The sequence below is a fragment of the Leishmania mexicana genome, chromosome 31 (assembly GCF_000234665.1).
Source record: "Leishmania mexicana MHOM/GT/2001/U1103 complete genome, chromosome 31".
NCBI classification, from domain to species: domain Eukaryota; phylum Euglenozoa; class Kinetoplastea; order Trypanosomatida; family Trypanosomatidae; genus Leishmania; species Leishmania mexicana.
In genome coordinates, this window is record NC_018335.1 from 1,203,820 (window position 1) to 1,221,953 (window position 18,134).

An 18,134-nucleotide genomic window follows, 5' to 3' on the forward strand; every position below is an offset into this window, starting at 1 on the left:
CGCTTCCCAGCTCCTTCTCTCTCTGCTACTACTTCCGTAATTCGACGGCTGATTGCACCATGCTACGGCGAGGGACTCCGTTGCTACGCGGCGCTGGCCTGTACGAGGGTGCTGTCGCACGAGCGACCACACTGTACGGGCCTTTCGCGGCTGCTGCGCTGCGCAGCCGTCGAGGAGCACTTGCGAGGCGGCAAGGTATCGGCACGCATCCGTCGCTCAAGCCGTCGGAGCCGCCGGGCTCTAGCGCTTGGTCGACGCAAGCACGCACGCTTGTGTGTATATCCTGGCTGCTGTGCACTCCAAGCTCCACCCCGCCCTCAGAGGACCAGAAAAAGACGAAGTTTCAGGAGCGCACATGTGGCGCCTCCTGTATCGACGATTTACAAGAAGAGACAGGGCTGCCAAGTGACGCGTCAGCTGCGCGAACGGGTGGCGATGGCGCTGGCTCCGCCAGCAGTGAGGGGGAGGTTGTCGCAAAGAGCCGCAGCGGCAGCGGCAGCAAGAGCGAGACAGCTGGAGGGGCACAGAACAAGGAGAGGGGCAGCAGTAGCAGCGGCGGTGGCTCAGCTGGCACATTTACTCGCCTCTCCGGAGACGAGGCGGCGGTGACTCATTGCCTGGGCATGGGCGAGCAGGTGGCGGTGGCAGGGCAGGAGGTCCAGAGGAGCCCACATCACCCGCTGCCACCAGCACATCAGCCTGCCCCGCCAGGAGATGCCTTGCCATTCAACGAGGCGCAGAAGACGAGCACAGGCGACGCCACGGCAGAGCCGGAGACATCGGGCAAGAAGGAAAAACCTACGGTGAGCATCACCACGCCACCTCGCCTGGACGGGATTCAAATCTCGGAGAATGCGTCCGACATCCCCGTCGGCCGCGTTCTGTGGAAGATGTGGACCTACCTCTGGCCCCATGGCGAGCCAAAGATCAAGATGCTCGTGGCCACCAGTGTGGTGTGTGTGCTGGTGGCCAAGGTGCTGAGGGTGGCGGTTCCTTTCTGGTTCAAGACGATCGTGGACTTGCTGGCCCCCGCCACGGCAACAGCGGAGGCTGTGACGGTGGCCGGGCCGCTCACGGTAGGCGTGTTCGGGTGTGTTGTGGCGTACGGCATCTGCCGCATCACGACCTTCATCTCCGAGGAGCTCAAGACGGTGCTATTCGCCCCGGTCGGCGGGCACGCCTCCACGAAGCTGTCGATGGAGATGTTCAACAAGCTGCACCAGCTCGACTTCGACTATCACCTCAGCCGCGAGACCGGCGTCCTGAGCAAAGACCTCGACCGCGGTAGCCGTGCGTTCTGGTCATTGGCGTACGTGCTGCTCTTCATGATTGCTCCGACAATCTTCGAGATGGGGCTTGTATGCTATGCCCTCAATAGCCAGGCTGGCCCGCAGTTCATCGGCATTGCACTCATCGCGGTCTTCTCCTACGTCGCATGGACGTTTTCGGTGACGAACTGGCGCTCGAAGTTCCGCACGCGCTACAACGCCCTTGAGAGCCGTGTCGGCGGGCTCATTGTGGACTCGCTGCTCAACTACGAGACGATCAAGTACTTCGGCTCAGAGAAGTACGAGGCCGAGCGTATTCGCAAGGAAACAGAGAACATGAACAAGAAGCTTGTGATTCTTGATCAGACGATGGCGCTGCTGAACTTTGGGCAGCAGTTCATTTTCGTGGTGGCCAGTGTACTGAGTCTGTACCTCGCCACGTGTGGTGTGCTGACGGGGGCGATGACGGTTGGCGACTTAGTGCTGGTGGACGCGCTCCTGATGCAGCTCTATATGCCGCTGAGCTACCTTGGCATGATTTACCGCGAGGTTCAGTCCAGCACGCAGAACATGCAGGCAATGATAGCCCTGCTAGACCAAAAGTCGAGCGTGAAAGACAAAGCGGACGCGAAGGAATACAAGTACATCGACGGCACCATCGAGCTGCGCGAGGTCACCTTTGAGTACAAGAAGGAGCTCAACCGCCTCGTCCTGCGCAACCTCAGTCTCACGATTCCAGGGGGTAAGACGGTGGCCTTTGTCGGTCCTTCGGGCAGCGGCAAGAGCACCATCTTCCGCCTCCTCTTCCGCTTCTACGACCCCACTTCTGGGCAAGTGCTGCTGGACGGGCAGCCCCTCGACAAACTGCGCATGGAGAGCGTGCGCAAGTGCATCGGGGTCATCCCACAAGATACGGTGCTCTTCAACGAGTCAGTTTGGTACAACATCCGGTATGGCCGCATGGACGCGACGGATGCCGAGGTGGGGGCGGCAGCGAGGGCTGCAAGCCTGCACGACACCATAGCGCGCATGAGCGAAGGCTACAACACATCTGTCGGTGAGCGGGGCCTCAGGCTGAGCGGCGGCGAGAAGCAGCGCATTTCCATCGCGCGCGTGCTGCTGAGGGACCCTCCTATCCTACTCGCCGACGAGGCCACCTCCGCGCTCGACAGCATGACCGAGCTGAACGTGATGGAGACGCTCAAGAACGCTACTGAGCGGACGCGGCGGCGCACAATCGTCCTCGTCGCACACCGCCTTACCACTGTGAAGGAAGCCGACATTATCTTTGTACTCGACGGCAAAGGTGGCCTTGCAGAGCAAGGCACCCATGCGGAGCTGCTGGACAAGGGCGGGCTGTACGCTTCTATGTGGCACCAGCAGCTGAGCGAGCAGTATCAGGCTACCGGCGGTGCCGCACCCGAAGACGCGTACGCGAAGGACGTGAAGTCCACTGCCACACACGGTTGAGCGGGGGTGCGGGGTCTCTCGCTGCCGGGCGCGCGCCCCACCCGCTTACCCATACAGCACTCTTTTTGTTATCGTTGTTGGCTGAGTGCGAGGAAGTGTTGGTGGTGTTGGTGATGGAAGGAGAGGGAGCAAAGCGGTGCTTGGAGGTTGACCCACACTAGCAAGAACGACTCGCTGTGGTCACGCAGGTGCCACAGCAGTTCATCAAGGGTGCACTTCGGATTGGCCCCCTCCCGTTCCTCTCCCTACGCAGGTGGGGATCTCTCTCTCTTTGCATGTGCACGCCTCTTTAGATTGCCGATCTCGTCCTGCTCATGTGCGTGTGTGTCGCGGTGCGAGGGACGATGGTGGAGGTGAGCCACGCTGCCTGATGGGTGACTGGAACGAATGGCTTCTGTGCAGCGCTTGCTATTTCGTCTTCCTTGTGTGTGTGTGTGACAGGAGGAGGGAGAGCGAGGTCCCCCCCTCCCCCAATGCCGACTCATGAGTGCCGCTTCCACCGCATCCCTTTTATCTTTTCGCTCCTTATGTTGTCGTTCTCGATATATATATATATATATCTTCTTTTTACTCGCTCTCTATCTCAGATTGCCCCCCTTCTCATCATCATCATCATCGACGTAATCTTTGCCGTCGTGACTCAGCTTATTCACAGATTGCCAGGCTTCTTCTTTCTCTTCCGTTTGTGTATCTCTTGTCGTGAGCGTGTGCGTGTCTCTCTCTAACTGTCATGGTCTACTCATAAAAGTGGGTGCGCCGCATTGGGCGGTGAAGGAGGGGTCGAAGGGCACTCAGCAGCGGCGGAAGCACGCTCGACCGCATGGCATGCATTCGAATCCACGTAAAATGCTCACCGACGCTGTAATGCAGGCGGGCAATGATGATGGCGGTGCTTGTGTGACGAAGTTGCGCATGAAACGCACATACACACACACACACACACGCACTCTTGTCGCTGTGCGGTTTCTTACCGAGACTGGCATCGTCTCCGTTGCCTTATCCTTTCTCACCCACTTCACCTTGCCCTCTTCCGCACGATGACTTTGTTTTCCCTCACCGTGTCCATGTTGCTATAACACATACGTTAAGCCCCGGCCCGTCAGAGGCGCATCGCGGGCTGCGAGGCAGCCGTGCACACGCGCTGCAGCAATGCGCCGCCTCAGGCATGCGGGCAGCGCCTTCACCCCAAACACCACCCGCCCCCCACGTCTCGCATGCCGCCCCACCGTCGCCCCCGGCCACGCTAACTGCCACGCGACGCATCCCCCGAGGCTGCCCAGGCTTCCCCACACCCGCGGGCAGTGCGAGGACCGGGTGGGACACGTCCGAGTCACGCTGACGCTTCGCCCACCATGCGGACGGCGCAGGCGTGCGCACAGTGGCGGGCCCCTCCCTGACGCAGCGCCATCCAGCACCTCACCGCCGACATCGTTAGCAATGAGTCACTCTGACCCTCCTACGTTGTGGGTGCCCGACCCTGTCGCCATGAGGGGTGGTTCGGCATCGGCATGCGTAAGGGGGCTGCCAGGCCTCTCCGCCAGGTGGGTGCTGCTGGGCCTTGATCGCGCGCGCACCGAGGTGCCGCCCTCCCGCCATCACAGTTTGAGAGAAAGGAGAGGAAACAAAAATTAACTGCTTATCGAACCACTTACCCGCGTCCTCTCACTCAAGGGCCTGTGCGTGTATGTCGCGCGCATTCTCTGTCTCAGCCCCCTCTCCCCTGTCACCACTACGGCGACACATGAGTGAGGCCGTCGACTTACAGCTGCTGCCAACAACTCCCTCTTTTATCGCTACGCTGCGTGCGGGAAGGGACGAACAGGCGATGTAGATGCGCAGGCACGTGCGGGTACGGGTGGGTGGGGGAGGGGGAGAAAAGAGGCTGAAGCGATCGCTGCACGGTGGATGTTGTTCATGCCGTACACGTCGTGTGCAGTTCATCTGCTTACCTGTAGTGTGAGGATGTGGGCTCACCGGTCCGCGCTTCTTTTGCATGCTGCCTCGCTGCTCTTTGGGCCTGCCTCTGGGAGAGTTCTCCGATACCGCTCGGCCACTGCCTCTACTACTCCTGCGCTGTCTTCCACAACACCGATGCACACGCTCTTGTACACATTCGGCCACGCGGATGCTCACTGTTTTCGCTCTCCCTTTCTCTGCCCACCTGCGGTTCATGAGACCACGCCGTCCTTTCGACTGCCGTGTGGTACCACGGACACGCACACTCATACACGCACGCACACACGTACATGTAAAGTAAACCAGGTGTGTGCGTGTGTCACGCGTGCGTAGGAGAGCACGGATTCGACAAGAAAGAGATAGGACGCCCACGTACACTTGAACGGACGTACGCACGCACACACACACACACACACGAAAGAATGCGGAGAGGCAGTAGAGAGAGAAGCGGGGCGGAACGTTTGTTTTCTTCTGCATCTACTCCCACGACGGCGGAGCGCTCAGTGTCGCCCTTCACCTCCCTAGACACCTCCTTGGCTCACTCACTCAACGGCTACGGTGACTACGGCGACGAAGACTTGACCGCCTTTGCATCACCAGGGTCGCTTTCTCCGCATACATACCACTCGCACACGAACTCGCTGACGTGGACTCCTCCGTCGTCAGTGGTGGCTTCCCCGATGCTCATTCTAGGAGGCGTATCCGACTCCGCTGCGTCCGACCGCGAGGCACAGCCAGAAGAGCAGCACATCCAAGAGTTCGTGCCACTCCCTGCGAAGTCGTCCCAAGCGCTTTCGGCGCTGTCGTTTCACAGCTCATTTTTCTCGTACACAACAGATTCATCAACTTCGGCCGAGCCGCTGCTCACGTCCAAGTCGCCAGCGCTCGTCACGTCTTCCTCCAGCACTGCATCACCAGACGGAAGAGCGCTGTTGCAACGGACAGGGTCATCGTCGCCCCAGAGCCAGGCCACGGTACCTGCTTCCTTGAGCTCGGTACACGAGGCAGGGCAGATCCCCGACGCGAAGGAAGGGAAAACGTTCCTTTTTTCGTCGTCCCTATCTTCTTCTGGAGTGCTGGCGGAGCTGCGGACCACGATCTCTCAGCTGACCACGTCCTCTTTTCCCATGCCGCCGGCCCTTGTCGCGGCGAGCGCGATGACGACGCAGGCGCTACCTTGTTGCACGGACGACGAGGGGCAGGACTGCAGCCCCGCTTCACCGCCCGCCATGGCATCCTCGCCGCTGTCGCCGTGGACTCCGCGAACACCAGACAGGCCACAAGCTGAGGAACGCGAGCTGGGGCGCAGTGGGTCATCAGCGAAAGACCTAGGCGCTGCCGACACCGTGTCGACACTGCCGTTGTCAGCGCTGGACGAATTGCCTCCACCGACCCCGTTGTCGTCCTCGTCGTCCTTCTCCGCCTCCCCATCCGCTGCGTCGCCGCTGTCGGCAGTGGCTGCCTCACTCCATGAGATGCCCGTCTGTGCATCTCTGTCCCATCTAGCCACAAGCCTTCTTTATGCGGACGGTGCAGATCCCTTGGCGGACGAGCGGCACACACAGAGCCGCATCAACACCGCGGCGCTGCCATGGGTGCCGATACTGCTGCCGACAATGCCAGTCCCGAAGCGCAGACAGCAGCTGAGGACCGATATGCTCCCCCCACATGCGGCGGGCCGCGGCGATGCACAATGTGTCGCTCAAGCCGATGATAATCCAGCAGCGAAGCGGAGGCAGACGAGGAAGGGAACCAAGGAAGAGGCGCGGACAACTGGCGAGGTAGTCACGATCGGGGAGAGGGGCATGCCGGCTCCAGCGCCACTCCCGCAGCCACCCTCATCAAGGCGGAGGCGGACATCTAAGGCAGCAACAAAAGACGTTCGTCAGAGTGCGGTGACGACAACGGTAAGCAAGGATGCCGGACTTGCACCAGCGCCGAAGGCAGAAGCACCACTGGACCAGAAAGAGACCTGTGACGGTGCACGAGGTCTGACAGAGTCTTCGACGGACCACTCGCCTGCATTCCGCACGGAACCGGGGCACGTCTCTCTACCACCAAACTCCGCGAAGCCGTCCACGGAACTCCATCCACATGCGCTGACGGTCCTGGATGGTGACGTGCCCCTATCCGATCTTTTCGCAGCCGGCAGTGACTTGAGCGCGGACTCCAAGTCCATGGCGCCTGCCGCTTACCAACCCCCAGTTGCTCCATCAGTGCCGTCGGAGTCCCAAGGGGAGAGGCTGAGGAGGACGCGCTTCCGGAAAGCAGGAGCTCCACAAACTGCGGCGGCGGCTGTTGAAGATGGCGCTGCACCATCGGTGAGGCGAGTTGCTGCCGAAGCGTCTCGAGAGGAGGCGGAGCCCGCCCCCGCCCCCGCAACCTCATTACCGCTGTGCCTCTCATCACCGCCAGCGCCCCAGCTGCCCGCACGCTCAGAGAAGCTCGACGATGGCGGCGCGAAGGCCGAGCTGCCAGCTAGCGGTGGTACCTCGGCAGCACCGAGTCTTGGCGCGGCAAGAAGAGGAAAAGCACCAACATCCTCACTGACGCTTCCAGCCCCCAAACGGAGAACGTTGCAGAAGACGACACCCGCTGCCGCTACTGAAACCCCGTCATCCACAGGGAGCGGGGACACCACCGGCTCCAATGGGGCCGTCATGCATGCTGTATCCACCGCGAAGCGTGCCACCGATGTACAGCCATCACTTCTGCAGGCATGGTGGTCTGCAGTGTGCAGCTCTGCATCATCCTCCGAGTCTGGCAGATCCTGCTTGTGGGTTGAGGTGTCGGAGGGATATCAAGAGGCCCACGGGGCACTGCTGCGTCAGGTCCTCGTGTACTGGGGATGGCTTCATAGCGAGAGCTCGGTCAGCCACTGCGGAGGTCTGGAGCCGCCGATCGGTGCCTCGCCTCTGTCCTCAAGCTCCACACCAAAGTGCCCGAGCCGCAAGCGCGCGCGCGACAGGAAGCGCAATGAGACCATCGCTGTTGGTGCCAGCGCGCAGCTTGAAGGCTCGGACAGGAGAGCCAATAATGGTTTGGTAGTGCTGCTTTGTCCATCGTTGCTGCCCGTGGAGGAGGCGCTGCGGTGGTGGACGCAGCGCGCGCATGTGGAGCACAGCTTTATGCCGCCACTACTGGCCGTCTCCATGTCAGCGGACCCGCAATCGAGTGCTCTAGGGCGCCCTGATCGAGTGCCTAGTGCTTCCCGGGTGGTACCGACGCCGGAGGAGGAGTATGAGCTGTTCAAAGGCGCGATTCAGCTGGCATCAAGCGTGTACCGCACTGACGCGGGTCGCAGTCTCGCGGTGTCGTGCAGCGCCGCCGGACACGCTGCGCTAGCAAAACTCTTGTCGCTGAATCAGGTGTTCGATAGCTTGCAGGTCTGCGCCGACGCGCTCAGGTCTGCCGCGGGCTTACCTCCCACTTCCTCACTTGTGCGGACGCCCTTGGAAGAAGATACTGACGTGGCGAATCTGACCGCGGTCTTGGCTGTTACCGCGCTTATGCAAGGCACGGGCAGTGACAGTGGCAGTGCAAGGGAGGGGCGGGGCGCTACTTCGCTGCAGGAGCGGTGCTTTGCCGAGCTATGCCGGTGGAACGACTTGGCCGCCGCACTGCAGCGACAGCCGCGGCGGCCACAGCTCGTTCTCCGCCGCGTTCGTGTGGACCCGCTGCACCGAAACGGTTGCAAATCGAAGAGAAAAAGAAAGCCCACCGGTCCTACTGTATCGCCTTCGGCTTTGATGGACGCCAGGGAGGAGGTGAGGTCCGCGTCGAATGTTGCCGGCGGCTCGCAGCTGCCAGAAGAATGGCGTCAGTGGATCACGTATGGGATGGTGCTGCCCGCCATGCGCAACGAGGACACGTTTGCAAGCAGTGCGCGTCGTGAAGACCGTGTACTGGCGTCGCAGCCACCGCCGGTGGCGCTCGCGCCGGCGCACCTATCCGCTCTCCACCTCTTCGGCCGAGTGCTGTTCATGCCTGACAACTACGCGACAGCGGTGAATGTTGTCGAATCTTACGCACGTGTATCGCGGCGGTGCTTGACGGACTACCTCTCCGACTACAGCTGCGTCATGACAGGCCCGCTGCGCTATTCTCTGTCGGCAACGATTCGACGCTATTTGCAGGTGCGCGTGCTAGTGGAGCTGGGGCCGTTGCTAGCATTGGTGAACGACGGGGCCGCTGCGCAGCAGCTAGCCTCGACCAGGCTCTCCGCTGGTGGCATTTGCGTTTCACCTCCGAGCACATCGACTTTGTTAAGTCCTGTGGCGCTTCTCGCCCGTTCGAAATGGCGCACTGTCGTGCTGAGCTTGTCCTGCACGTGCAATCCCCGCGTATATGAACAGGTGCCTCGCACAGACGATGGTGTGAAGGTGTGCCGCCACATCGCGGAGCTCTTTCACTACTTCACCACTCATCAGTTCTCTGTAGTAGGCCATCAGGCGGCGCAGAGAGAGAAGCCACTGCCACAGCGTCAGGTCCAGAGAGCACCAGCTCGAGTTGACCCGATGCTTTATTCACGGAGTCTACCACTAGTATCACCGCATACTACGTCATCAGAGAAGCGGCGCCTCTCACGTCGCAGCCGCACGAGGACGAGCACGAGCACAAGCAGCTCCAACTCGAGCACCAACGCCATTTTGAGCAGCTTTCCCTTGCCTGCTCCCTACACGCACTCCTCCGACCTCTGTGCCGATTCAGAGTGGACTGTCCGTAAGCAAGAGAGAAATGAAGTCTCTGGATCGGATAGCACAGACTCCGCATCCCCGGCACGGCCTCCAGCTCAGTGCCGCTCGCTGCAACGCAGGGCGACCGCCGCACTGTCGCCTGGGACCCCGAGTAAGGCACCACGGACAAGGCTTTCGAAGAAGGCACAGCTCTCCTCTACAGCGGCAGGAACCAATGGTTCGGTGGCCTCCTCGGTGGCTGCTTCAGCAGCGGGCACAGACTTCCACACTCAAGCGCTTCAGTACGCGCTGCGGCTTCTGCAAGAGCGTCTGGGCGACGGCAGCGGAGAGAGGACTGCGGATGGCGGCGCGGCATCCGTTGCGGCGACAGCAGCCACGGGAGACGGTGGTTCGCTGTTGCGACCCAGCTGCCCACCACCACCCGCGCGCGCACGGAAGCGCACCCGCTCAGAGGGCGTTAGGCCAGGAGAGACAGAGCATGCGCTGGCGTTGCGACTGGTGGAACAGCTGCTGCGCGATCAACTACGCTGACGGCGCTGCAAGGGCACGCGCCTGCGTACGCTCGCGCGTTGCACGCTGATGGAGGACTCGGGAGCGGTCTTGGATGAGGTTGGCGGGTGGGGTGAGACGAGCAGAGTCTTGCACGAGAGAATGCACAGGCTGCACTGGTGCAGCCGATCTTCTTGCCTTGCTCACATACAGACACACAAGCACTTTTACTTCGCGTAAACACACGCGCCATGCTGATGTGCCGCGCGCGCAGGTCGACCCATCGCCAGGAGATGGTCGCCGAGCGTGGCGACTTCAGCCAGTACGATCCAGAAGCGCCATACAGAACTTGGAGTCGGCATGGGCACCCTTGCTCTTCCCTTGCGTGTCCGACGCTGACGGGGTGCCAGTCCGGTGTTGCACCACACTCCCACGCAGTCAGGTGAGTGTGGTGGTTTTGCATTGACAAGACTGCGTGGCTTGTGCAATATGTCTTCTGTGCTGCTCTTCAACTCATCTGCTCTTCTCGCACCTGCATACGGACCTGTCTGCGTCTTCCCTGGACTGTCTTGTGCGTGTGGATGGGTATGTGTGTGCGGGGAGCGCGCCGGCACGCGCAGAGGTCATCGTTCGGCAATGCACACGCGCTTGCCTACTGGAGCGACTGACGGCTTCCCTCTTCCTTAAACCCACAAACGACGAGCACCCATGCGTGCACGATGAGGGCGACCCCGACAAGGAGAGAGGCGCAGTGGTCGAAGGACGCAAGCGCGTCCACGGCGTGGCTGGCTGGACTCTCTCCCATCGCTTACTCCTCCCCGCCACTGCGGTCTGAAGCGGAGGGGCGAGCGTATGAGTCGTCGCCGCCGCCTCGAGTTGACGAGCGGTGGCGGCGAGATGGACAGCCGCAGAACAACTCGACGAACTTGCGCCGCCCTCCTCGCCGGCAAAGTACCGGCGTTTCAGAACCTTCTTGCACGGACGGTCTTTACCCGCATCTAGTGCGGAGCCACAGCCCGCCATCCCAGCATGTTCCACCACCACCACCGCAGCCCGCCCCCGCTGCACACGTTGGTGGGGGTGGACGCCACTTAGCGCGCACACAGGCGACACTGCGTTCTGGCGTCAAGGCCGCTGTGGGCGACCATGTGCGCGGTAAATCCTGTCAGCGTGGCGACACACCACCGCCTTATCAATGCGCAGCGAGCGACGTTAGTGAGGCAGCGCATCAGGACTTCAATACCGCGAAGAAAGTCCGCATCACGTCGTGCCTGGCGGAACCTACTCCTGCAGCGAGCGCGGGTGTCTTTGCCGATGTGCTACGAGAGTGGCCTTGCAATCTCCATCCCTTCGGTACCAAGCCTTTCGCAGAGGCTGTGGAGTGCGGCCGTCAGGCAGCTCTGCTGCACCACGTGAACGAAGGCTTCTTTGAAGTGACAGCACAACTTTCCCGTGAGGCAGCTGCGAGGGCCGTAGAGGTAGATCGCCACCGGCTCGCTGCGCAGTACAGCACTGAAAGGTGCAAGGCCGTCGCAGAGGCACACGCACAGGCGTGTGCGGAGCTTGAGGCTGCTCAGAAACGGCTGCTTCGATTGGAAGAGACGCACCAGAGGAGGTTTTTAGCTGGCGCCACAGTGGGGGCCGATTCACGGGTGCCTGCGGACTTGCCCACCACGGCAGCAGAAGTCTCCATCGACGCCGTTGCACTTCAGCTGGATACGGAGATGGCTCAGATGCGGCTACAAAGGCAGCGTTACTCGACGCTGTGCACCCGAAAGACTTGTCTGCAAGCTCAGGTAGACGAGCTGAATGCGCCAGGCAAGGACATGACCGTCCAGCTTGAACGCGAGCAGGCACGACGCGCTCAAGAGCTCGAGCACCCGTTTGCGTCGTCTTCCACCTCATCGCCAGGAATCTCTCGGACTTCCGGTGATCAGGCGCAGCTGCCAGCCGCGGTGCTGGGTAGCGCATTGCAAGCGATTTCTGCTTGCATCACGGAGCGTCGCGAGCTGCTGCAGTCCCTGCGTGACGGCTCTCAATACTGTCTAATGCTCCTTGCTGCGCTTTTTGCGAAGTGCCCGTTATCCACGGTTGCGGAGCCGGTGGACCGTGGGGCATCTCAGAGCGGGAGCCATGCCTCCGATGCCACGGCGGTCATCGCTGGTAGGGGTGAGGCGCCAACGAGATGTGCCTCACGAAATTACGTTTCCGACTCCGCCGCGACAAGTGCTGCACCTGCCTCGGGCTTGAGGCATGCAGAGGAAGGCATGGCGAAGGCGCACCAGGCACTGTGCGCTGGCGAAGAAAAGGCTCTGGCTGAGATGGAATATTTGCTGCTCCTGCTGCAGAAGTGTGCGCAGCCGCAACAAGAGCGTGGGCGCCCTGGCGTGTCGCCGGATGGCCGACCGAGTGCCATGGAGAGCGCGACTCGAACGACGTCTTCTGCTACTGCAGCTGGAGATGTACCTGCGTTGGTGATGACGGCGGCAAACCACGTGGCATCTGAGGCAGGTGATGGATGGACCGAGCGTGGCCGTTTGTTCACCAAAGAGAGCACGTGAGGCACACAGCGAAGCGAGGAGGGATGGACAGCGACGCAATGGGTACACACGCATACACGCACGCATAAACGCCCAGTGCAATGCGTGTGGAGCGCGTTCACCCTTCTCATTTGTGTGCTCGTGTGAGTGACTACAGCGGTCTCCTCCGCGTGCGTGCCTGACATTGCCTGCGCGACTTTGTCCTCCGTTCTTGCTGCAGGCCAGCATACACGCAGACACGAAATGCCTGTGTGGTGCGCAACTCTTGTGTACTCTCTCTTCGCTCATTTTCGATTCCTGCTGCGCGCGCATCGCACAGCGTCTGTGTGTGCACGCCCGATGACCCTCGTTCTGCGCCTCACGCTGTCTAAGGCGGTCTGGTGCGGCGGCGGACCTCGCGGCGCAAGGGGGGAGGGATGGTGTGGTGTGCTAGAGACGAAGAATAGATGGGCTCTTCGCGATGTATGTGCTGTGCGGTGAGCACACATGCGTGGGCAATCATGACACCCACCCACACACACACTCTCACTCGTGCCTGCAGCAACCACGCTCTTCTGTTTCCGTCCTCCTTTCCTTTTCGCACACCCCGCGTGCCCAACGGGCGCAATGCCACCTGCATGACCTTCATTTGAACACCGACCATACCGCCACCTGCTGCGCGTGTGCGTGTGCGTGGGCGTGTCTTCTTTTCCTTATCTTGTCGGCTTGCCTCTTTACCACCGTAAGTGTTGTAGGGACTCTCTCCGCTCCCTCTCCTCCCCATCCTTCCGTGCGTTGATGCCTGTGCGAGTGCTATGCCTGCATGGCGCTCAGCAGACGCGAGAGATCTTCCAGAATCAGCTGAGCCTCTTCCAGGATGACCTCGCCCGCATTGCAGAGCTTGTGTTTCTAGAGGCACCGCATGTGCTACCTCTCATCACAGCGCAAGATGACATACCCACGCGATCGTGGTGCAGCGCGGACGGCAGGGAAGACTACAGCGCTGGAGATGCGCTGGTTGCGACAGCGATGCAGCCTGCCGGCCCAAGCACTGACCTTGCCTTCACCGTCATGCTTGGCTTCTCGCAGGGGGCTTTGATGATTTATCGATACCTGTGGCTGCACGCGACGGACGCTGCGGTGGCTGCGCAGCTGCGCGGTGTCGTCGTAGCCGGCGCGCCAGACCCACGCCGCATGTTCCCGCGCAACGCAGACAACACACTCTTTCAATCCGCCTCTGACAGCGCTGCAAGCTCCGCCACCGGGGCCACCGTTTTTGCTGCACTACCCTTTCTTCACATCATTGGTAAGAAGGATGCCATTGTGGCGCCGGAGGAGAGCGCCGCCTTTGCGCAGGTGTGCAGCAGCGCTTCTCATATTCTCTTCCACGAGCATGCGCACAGTATTCCTGCGCTAAAAGAAGTGCGCACGGGAGTGCGAGAGGTGTGCCAGGCAGCCTTGCTGAGCTCAGCCAAGTTGGCGGAGACGCTCGAGGCCCGGGCGGAGGAGCTGGAGATGGTCCGCTCCATGTACGAGGAGGAATGTGTTCTGACCTGCGGCAACGAGACACTCCTGCGCATTCCGCTCTTCACGGATGCGGAGTCTCTGGTAGCATCCTCTCCTTCACCGGCGGCAGCGTCGCTGGAGGCGTCTGCGGTGCACGCGCTAGGGCGCATCAAGGTTTGCTTCCGCGTGCCCTGGAGCTACCCGTCAACGCTGCCGACGGTGGAGATGGCTGACGGTCCAGCCTGGCACTCGGTCAAGTACGAGCGCTGGGCAGCAGACATCGTGGTGCGCACCTCGGCCTACCTCGCCGACGAGCTCGGTGTCGAGACGGCTATGCTGCTGCCAGCCTACCTCTACGCCGCTGGGCTGGCGCAAGAGAAGTTGGACGTCCTCGTTGATATCTTCGCCGAAGAGGTGTGTGGCCGCGGCGGGGCTGACGGAGAAGCTGCAGTGTCGCAGCTTGCTAGCCCTTGGGCGGCCGAGGACGCGTTGCTCCGGGAAGCGTACATCGCTGAGGCGGAGGCAAAAGCTGCCGAACTGCTCTTGGCTGAGGCGAGGCGCCGCCGCGATGGCCGCCGTCCAACCGCAGACGTCGGCGAAGATGGCGACGGGGAATTCGACAGCGAGGAAGCCGAGTCTGAGGCCGCTGCGGCCGCTGGCGGTTGTGGCGGGACCTGCACACTGACAATTGGCCTGATCGGCAAGCCCAGCGCTGGTAAGAGCACCTTCTTCAACGCCGTCACGAACCCGACCGTCGAGAGCGAGGCGGCGCGTGTTGCGGCTTTTCCCTTCACCACTATCGAACCGAACATCGGCGCTGCTCTGGCACCTCTGTACTGCCCATGTGCAACACTGTGCGCGGCAGCGGTGACGCGTGCTGGTGACGGTGCCACTGACGCGGCTGCGACCGCCGGCAGTGCGGCGTCCTTTAGCGCCGTCCTTTCCTCTGGCCTTCCTGGTAACCTGTGCGATGCAACGTACGGTCACGTGCGTGCGCTGGGTAGCGACCACTTTCGCCGACATCCTGTGAAGGTGAAGGATGTGGCCGGGCTTGTGCAGGGCGCCTACCAAGGCAAGGGCAAAGGGAACCAGTTCTTGAATGACCTGTGCGACGCTGACGTGCTGGTGCACGTGGTGGACGGTGCGGCCGCGACGGAGGCGGACGGCACGGCGTGCGCGCCCGGCCAGGGCTCCACGATGGAGGACATCACATGGGTGCGTTCGGAGGTGCACAGCTGGATCTACGACAATCTTCGCGCCAAATGGACGAGCCTCGTGCGGCAGCCGACGAAACTGCGCAGCATGTTCAGTGGCTACCGGAGCACTCCGACCTTCGTGGACCGCGTGCTGCGGCGCGTCGGCATTGCCAACGAAATCGCGCTGACAGCTATGCTGCGCACATGGGGGCCACAGGAGCTGCACGCGTTCGTGGCGCTGTACGTTCGTCTTCGCTTTCCAATGATCGTGGCTCTGAATAAGGCAGACCTCTCCACTGCTGCTGACATGGCGGCGGCGTTGCGCCAGGCTTACCCACACGAGGTGTTTGTCCCCATGACGGCGAGGATAGAGTGGCTGGCGCTGCAACTGAGCCGCCAAGGCTACGTTGACTACACTCCTGGTGCGGCATCGCTGAGTGTCAAAGCCGACTGCGGGAAAGCTGCCAGCCTGGAGAAACGCGTGCGTCAGGAGTTGCACGACGTCACCTCCTTCTTCCGCACCACCGCTCCCTCACCGGAGCGTCTGTCGTCGCCGTTGCTGCTGACCACCACTGGCGTACAAGATGTGCTGGCGGCGGCGATGGAGGCGTGCGGGGTGATGCTTGTGTACCCTGTCCGCGCCTTTCACCCTGTCACCTCGCTCGCCCACTGTCTCACCTTCAAGCAAGGCAGCTCTGCTGAACGGGTGTTCAACGTGCTTGTGCATCTGAAGCTGCTTGAGGGAAAGCTGGTGCGCTTCGAGATGATCGACCTCGCACCTGTGAAGCGGCAGCTGCACCAGCGGCTTTTGGCGTCTCTGGCCACCACCCTATCGAATGAGGTGTCAACGCCGGTGCCAGCGCAGCAGCAGCAGCAGTGCGCCGTGGCACTACCAACGAGCGTGCAGACGCTACGCAAGACGGAGGTGGTTAGCTCTTCCGCGGTGCTGGCGCGCATTCTCTCCAACAAGCGCCAGCTTGTCTAGCAGATGTTGAGGACTGGGAGAGGGGTACCGGCTCACCTCTCCGAGACGCAGTTCTACAGACGCACGTTGCCTAATGCACCTGGCAGCTGGATTTAGCCGCGTGACAGTGCTCCTTGGGAACTTGGGCTGGGGTGTGCGCTTTCTCCGATGCACGCCACCTCCCACCTCCCCAACGTCACTCAGTAAGCCAGGCCTCCCTCCCCCTCCCCTCTCCCTTCCCCTCGCTGTGTCTCTCTTTCTTTCATGTGCCCATAATCGCACGGCTCTGTCGAGCAACGACGAGTGCCGATCACGCGTACATAAGAAAAGCAAGCACGCATATAGGACGTGGCATGTGCTGCATGCTGACACTCGCTCGCACACACGTGCACAGAGTCTCCCTTTTAGCACTGCCCGTGTGCGTCGTCTTTTCTGGGGCCGCCCCCCCTCTTTCTGCTCTCTCAAGCTGCGTGGCTTGCACAGCACGAGGCAAAGCGTGTGTGGGGAAGTGGGTGGGCAGGAAGCCCAGCGCCACGGAGATCTTCGAACGCTGCCTTGTGAGTGTCTGTGTGCGCATGCGCATGTCGCTCCCCTTTCCTCCCTCCCCCGCTCAGCCCATGCGATTTTCTTTCCCACTGTCGCGTCCCTCTCCTCTCCGCTTCTTCCACGCATCGTACCCTGCCCTTTTTTCCTTTCTCAATCCGCTAGCTTTACACGGTCGTGCGCTGCTTACGATGTACCCGGCGGGTGGCCGGCGTACCAACTGCCATCGTTGCATCGCCGCTCCGAACAACCATATGACTCTTTTCTGGCGCTGCCTGCGCCTCGCTACCGCGGGCGCTTCTGCGTCATTACAGCAAGTAGCAACAAGCTCTTCGCTTCTTGTGCCCCAGCGCGCACATCCTCCTGCTACTCGTTGCCTTCCCTCTTCCTCTCTCGCTACCAACGCGTAACATACGACTGTGAAGGCGTGCCCTGGACATTGAGTGCTGACGGCCAACTCTCTCGTTCCCGCTCTTCTTCTCCGCACCTCCTCATTGTCTCCGTCTTACCCCAGCGAGTACCTGTGCACCGGTCTCTGGGGGGAACATTGGACACGCACGCAGGCCCCTTATCACCACATTCGACTGATCCCCACTCCATTCGAATCCCTTTCTCACGCTATTAGGTGGTTCGCTAGACTGGAGTATTCCGTATGCGGCTGCGATCTTGACGTTGCAGAGGGGCCCTTCTTCTGCTGGGCTGCTTGCGGATTGCGCCAATCATAGTGCTGCGGAGGGAGGCGGTGCAGGTGTCGGGGGAGTGCATCCATCGCCTCAAGGACCCCGCCCGCTCCCGCTGCCGGGGAGGCGAAGCGAATGCGGACATGGGTCTCGCTGAGCACTCGCCCTGTCCAAATCGTCAGAACCAACTCGTGTTGCCCAGGCTGGTGCATGATGCAGACCCTCGGTGTCGTTGTCTCGACAATCTACGGCATCGCACTCAACGGGCACGGCATGACGCCAGCAGAGAAGCGCATCACTGCGCTGGGCTTGAAGAGGGCCTTCGACTGCTTCCTCACTCCGGGGCGGCTCGCGCGCATACGCACCCTCTGCAGCACACGTTCCCGGGGGTAGGGGGACGATGGGTCCCGTGGCCCTGATGCTCAACCTCGAGCAGGAGCATGAGACGGTGAGATGGTACGAAGAGAGCCCGCGCTTTGCAGAAAAAAGCGGGAAGACGTGGCTCCACGACAGACACGCGATGGGGGCACGGCCCCGCCGACCGTGTAGGTGCGCTGCACATGGGAGGCGCCTTTTCTTTCTTGTCTGCTGGAGCTGCGGCTCCCCTTCACTTGGATGGCGCCTCTGCCATCGCTGCTGTCCTCACGGACTATCTTCAAAGAGTCATGTAGCCAACGCGGAGCTATTTTTCACTCCGTGACTCGCCGTCCATACCTGACCCACGCCCCGTTGTATAAAATCCGGTGAGAACCCCGCCGACGGGCAGAGCCGCGGTTCTGCACACCAAACACAAAGGGGTACAACTGACAGCAGGGTGCGGTGCGACATGTAGCTGGAAGGGCGGGT

General features: G+C 61.4%; 4 protein-coding genes across 4 annotated transcripts; all 4 read left to right on the forward strand.

Moving 5' to 3' along the window:
• Positions 1–623: 623 nt before the first annotated feature.
• On the forward strand, positions 624–2,738 carry LMXM_31_3080 (putative ABC transporter; the record flags this gene model as incomplete). Its single annotated transcript, XM_003878111.1, has 1 exon — positions 624–2,738. One exon carries the CDS (start codon positions 624–626, stop codon positions 2,736–2,738), a length of 2,115 nt encoding a protein of 704 aa, XP_003878160.1.
• Positions 2,739–5,374: 2,636 nt separating this feature from the next.
• LMXM_31_3090 (conserved hypothetical protein) lies at positions 5,375–9,922 on the forward strand (the record flags this gene model as incomplete). The annotated part of the gene is made up of 1 exon (XM_003878112.1): positions 5,375–9,922. The coding sequence occupies one exon, from the start codon at positions 5,375–5,377 to the stop codon at positions 9,920–9,922; it is 4,548 nt and encodes a 1,515-aa protein (XP_003878161.1).
• Positions 9,923–11,604: 1,682 nt separating this feature from the next.
• Positions 11,605–12,441, forward strand: LMXM_31_3100 (hypothetical protein, unknown function; the record flags this gene model as incomplete). Its single annotated transcript, XM_003878113.1, has 1 exon — positions 11,605–12,441. One exon carries the CDS (start codon positions 11,605–11,607, stop codon positions 12,439–12,441), a length of 837 nt encoding a protein of 278 aa, XP_003878162.1.
• A 756-nt stretch (positions 12,442–13,197) lies between these two features.
• LMXM_31_3110 (conserved hypothetical protein) lies at positions 13,198–16,086 on the forward strand (the record flags this gene model as incomplete). Its single annotated transcript, XM_003878114.1, has 1 exon — positions 13,198–16,086. The coding sequence occupies one exon, from the start codon at positions 13,198–13,200 to the stop codon at positions 16,084–16,086; it is 2,889 nt and encodes a 962-aa protein (XP_003878163.1).
• Positions 16,087–18,134: the final 2,048 nt, after the last annotated feature.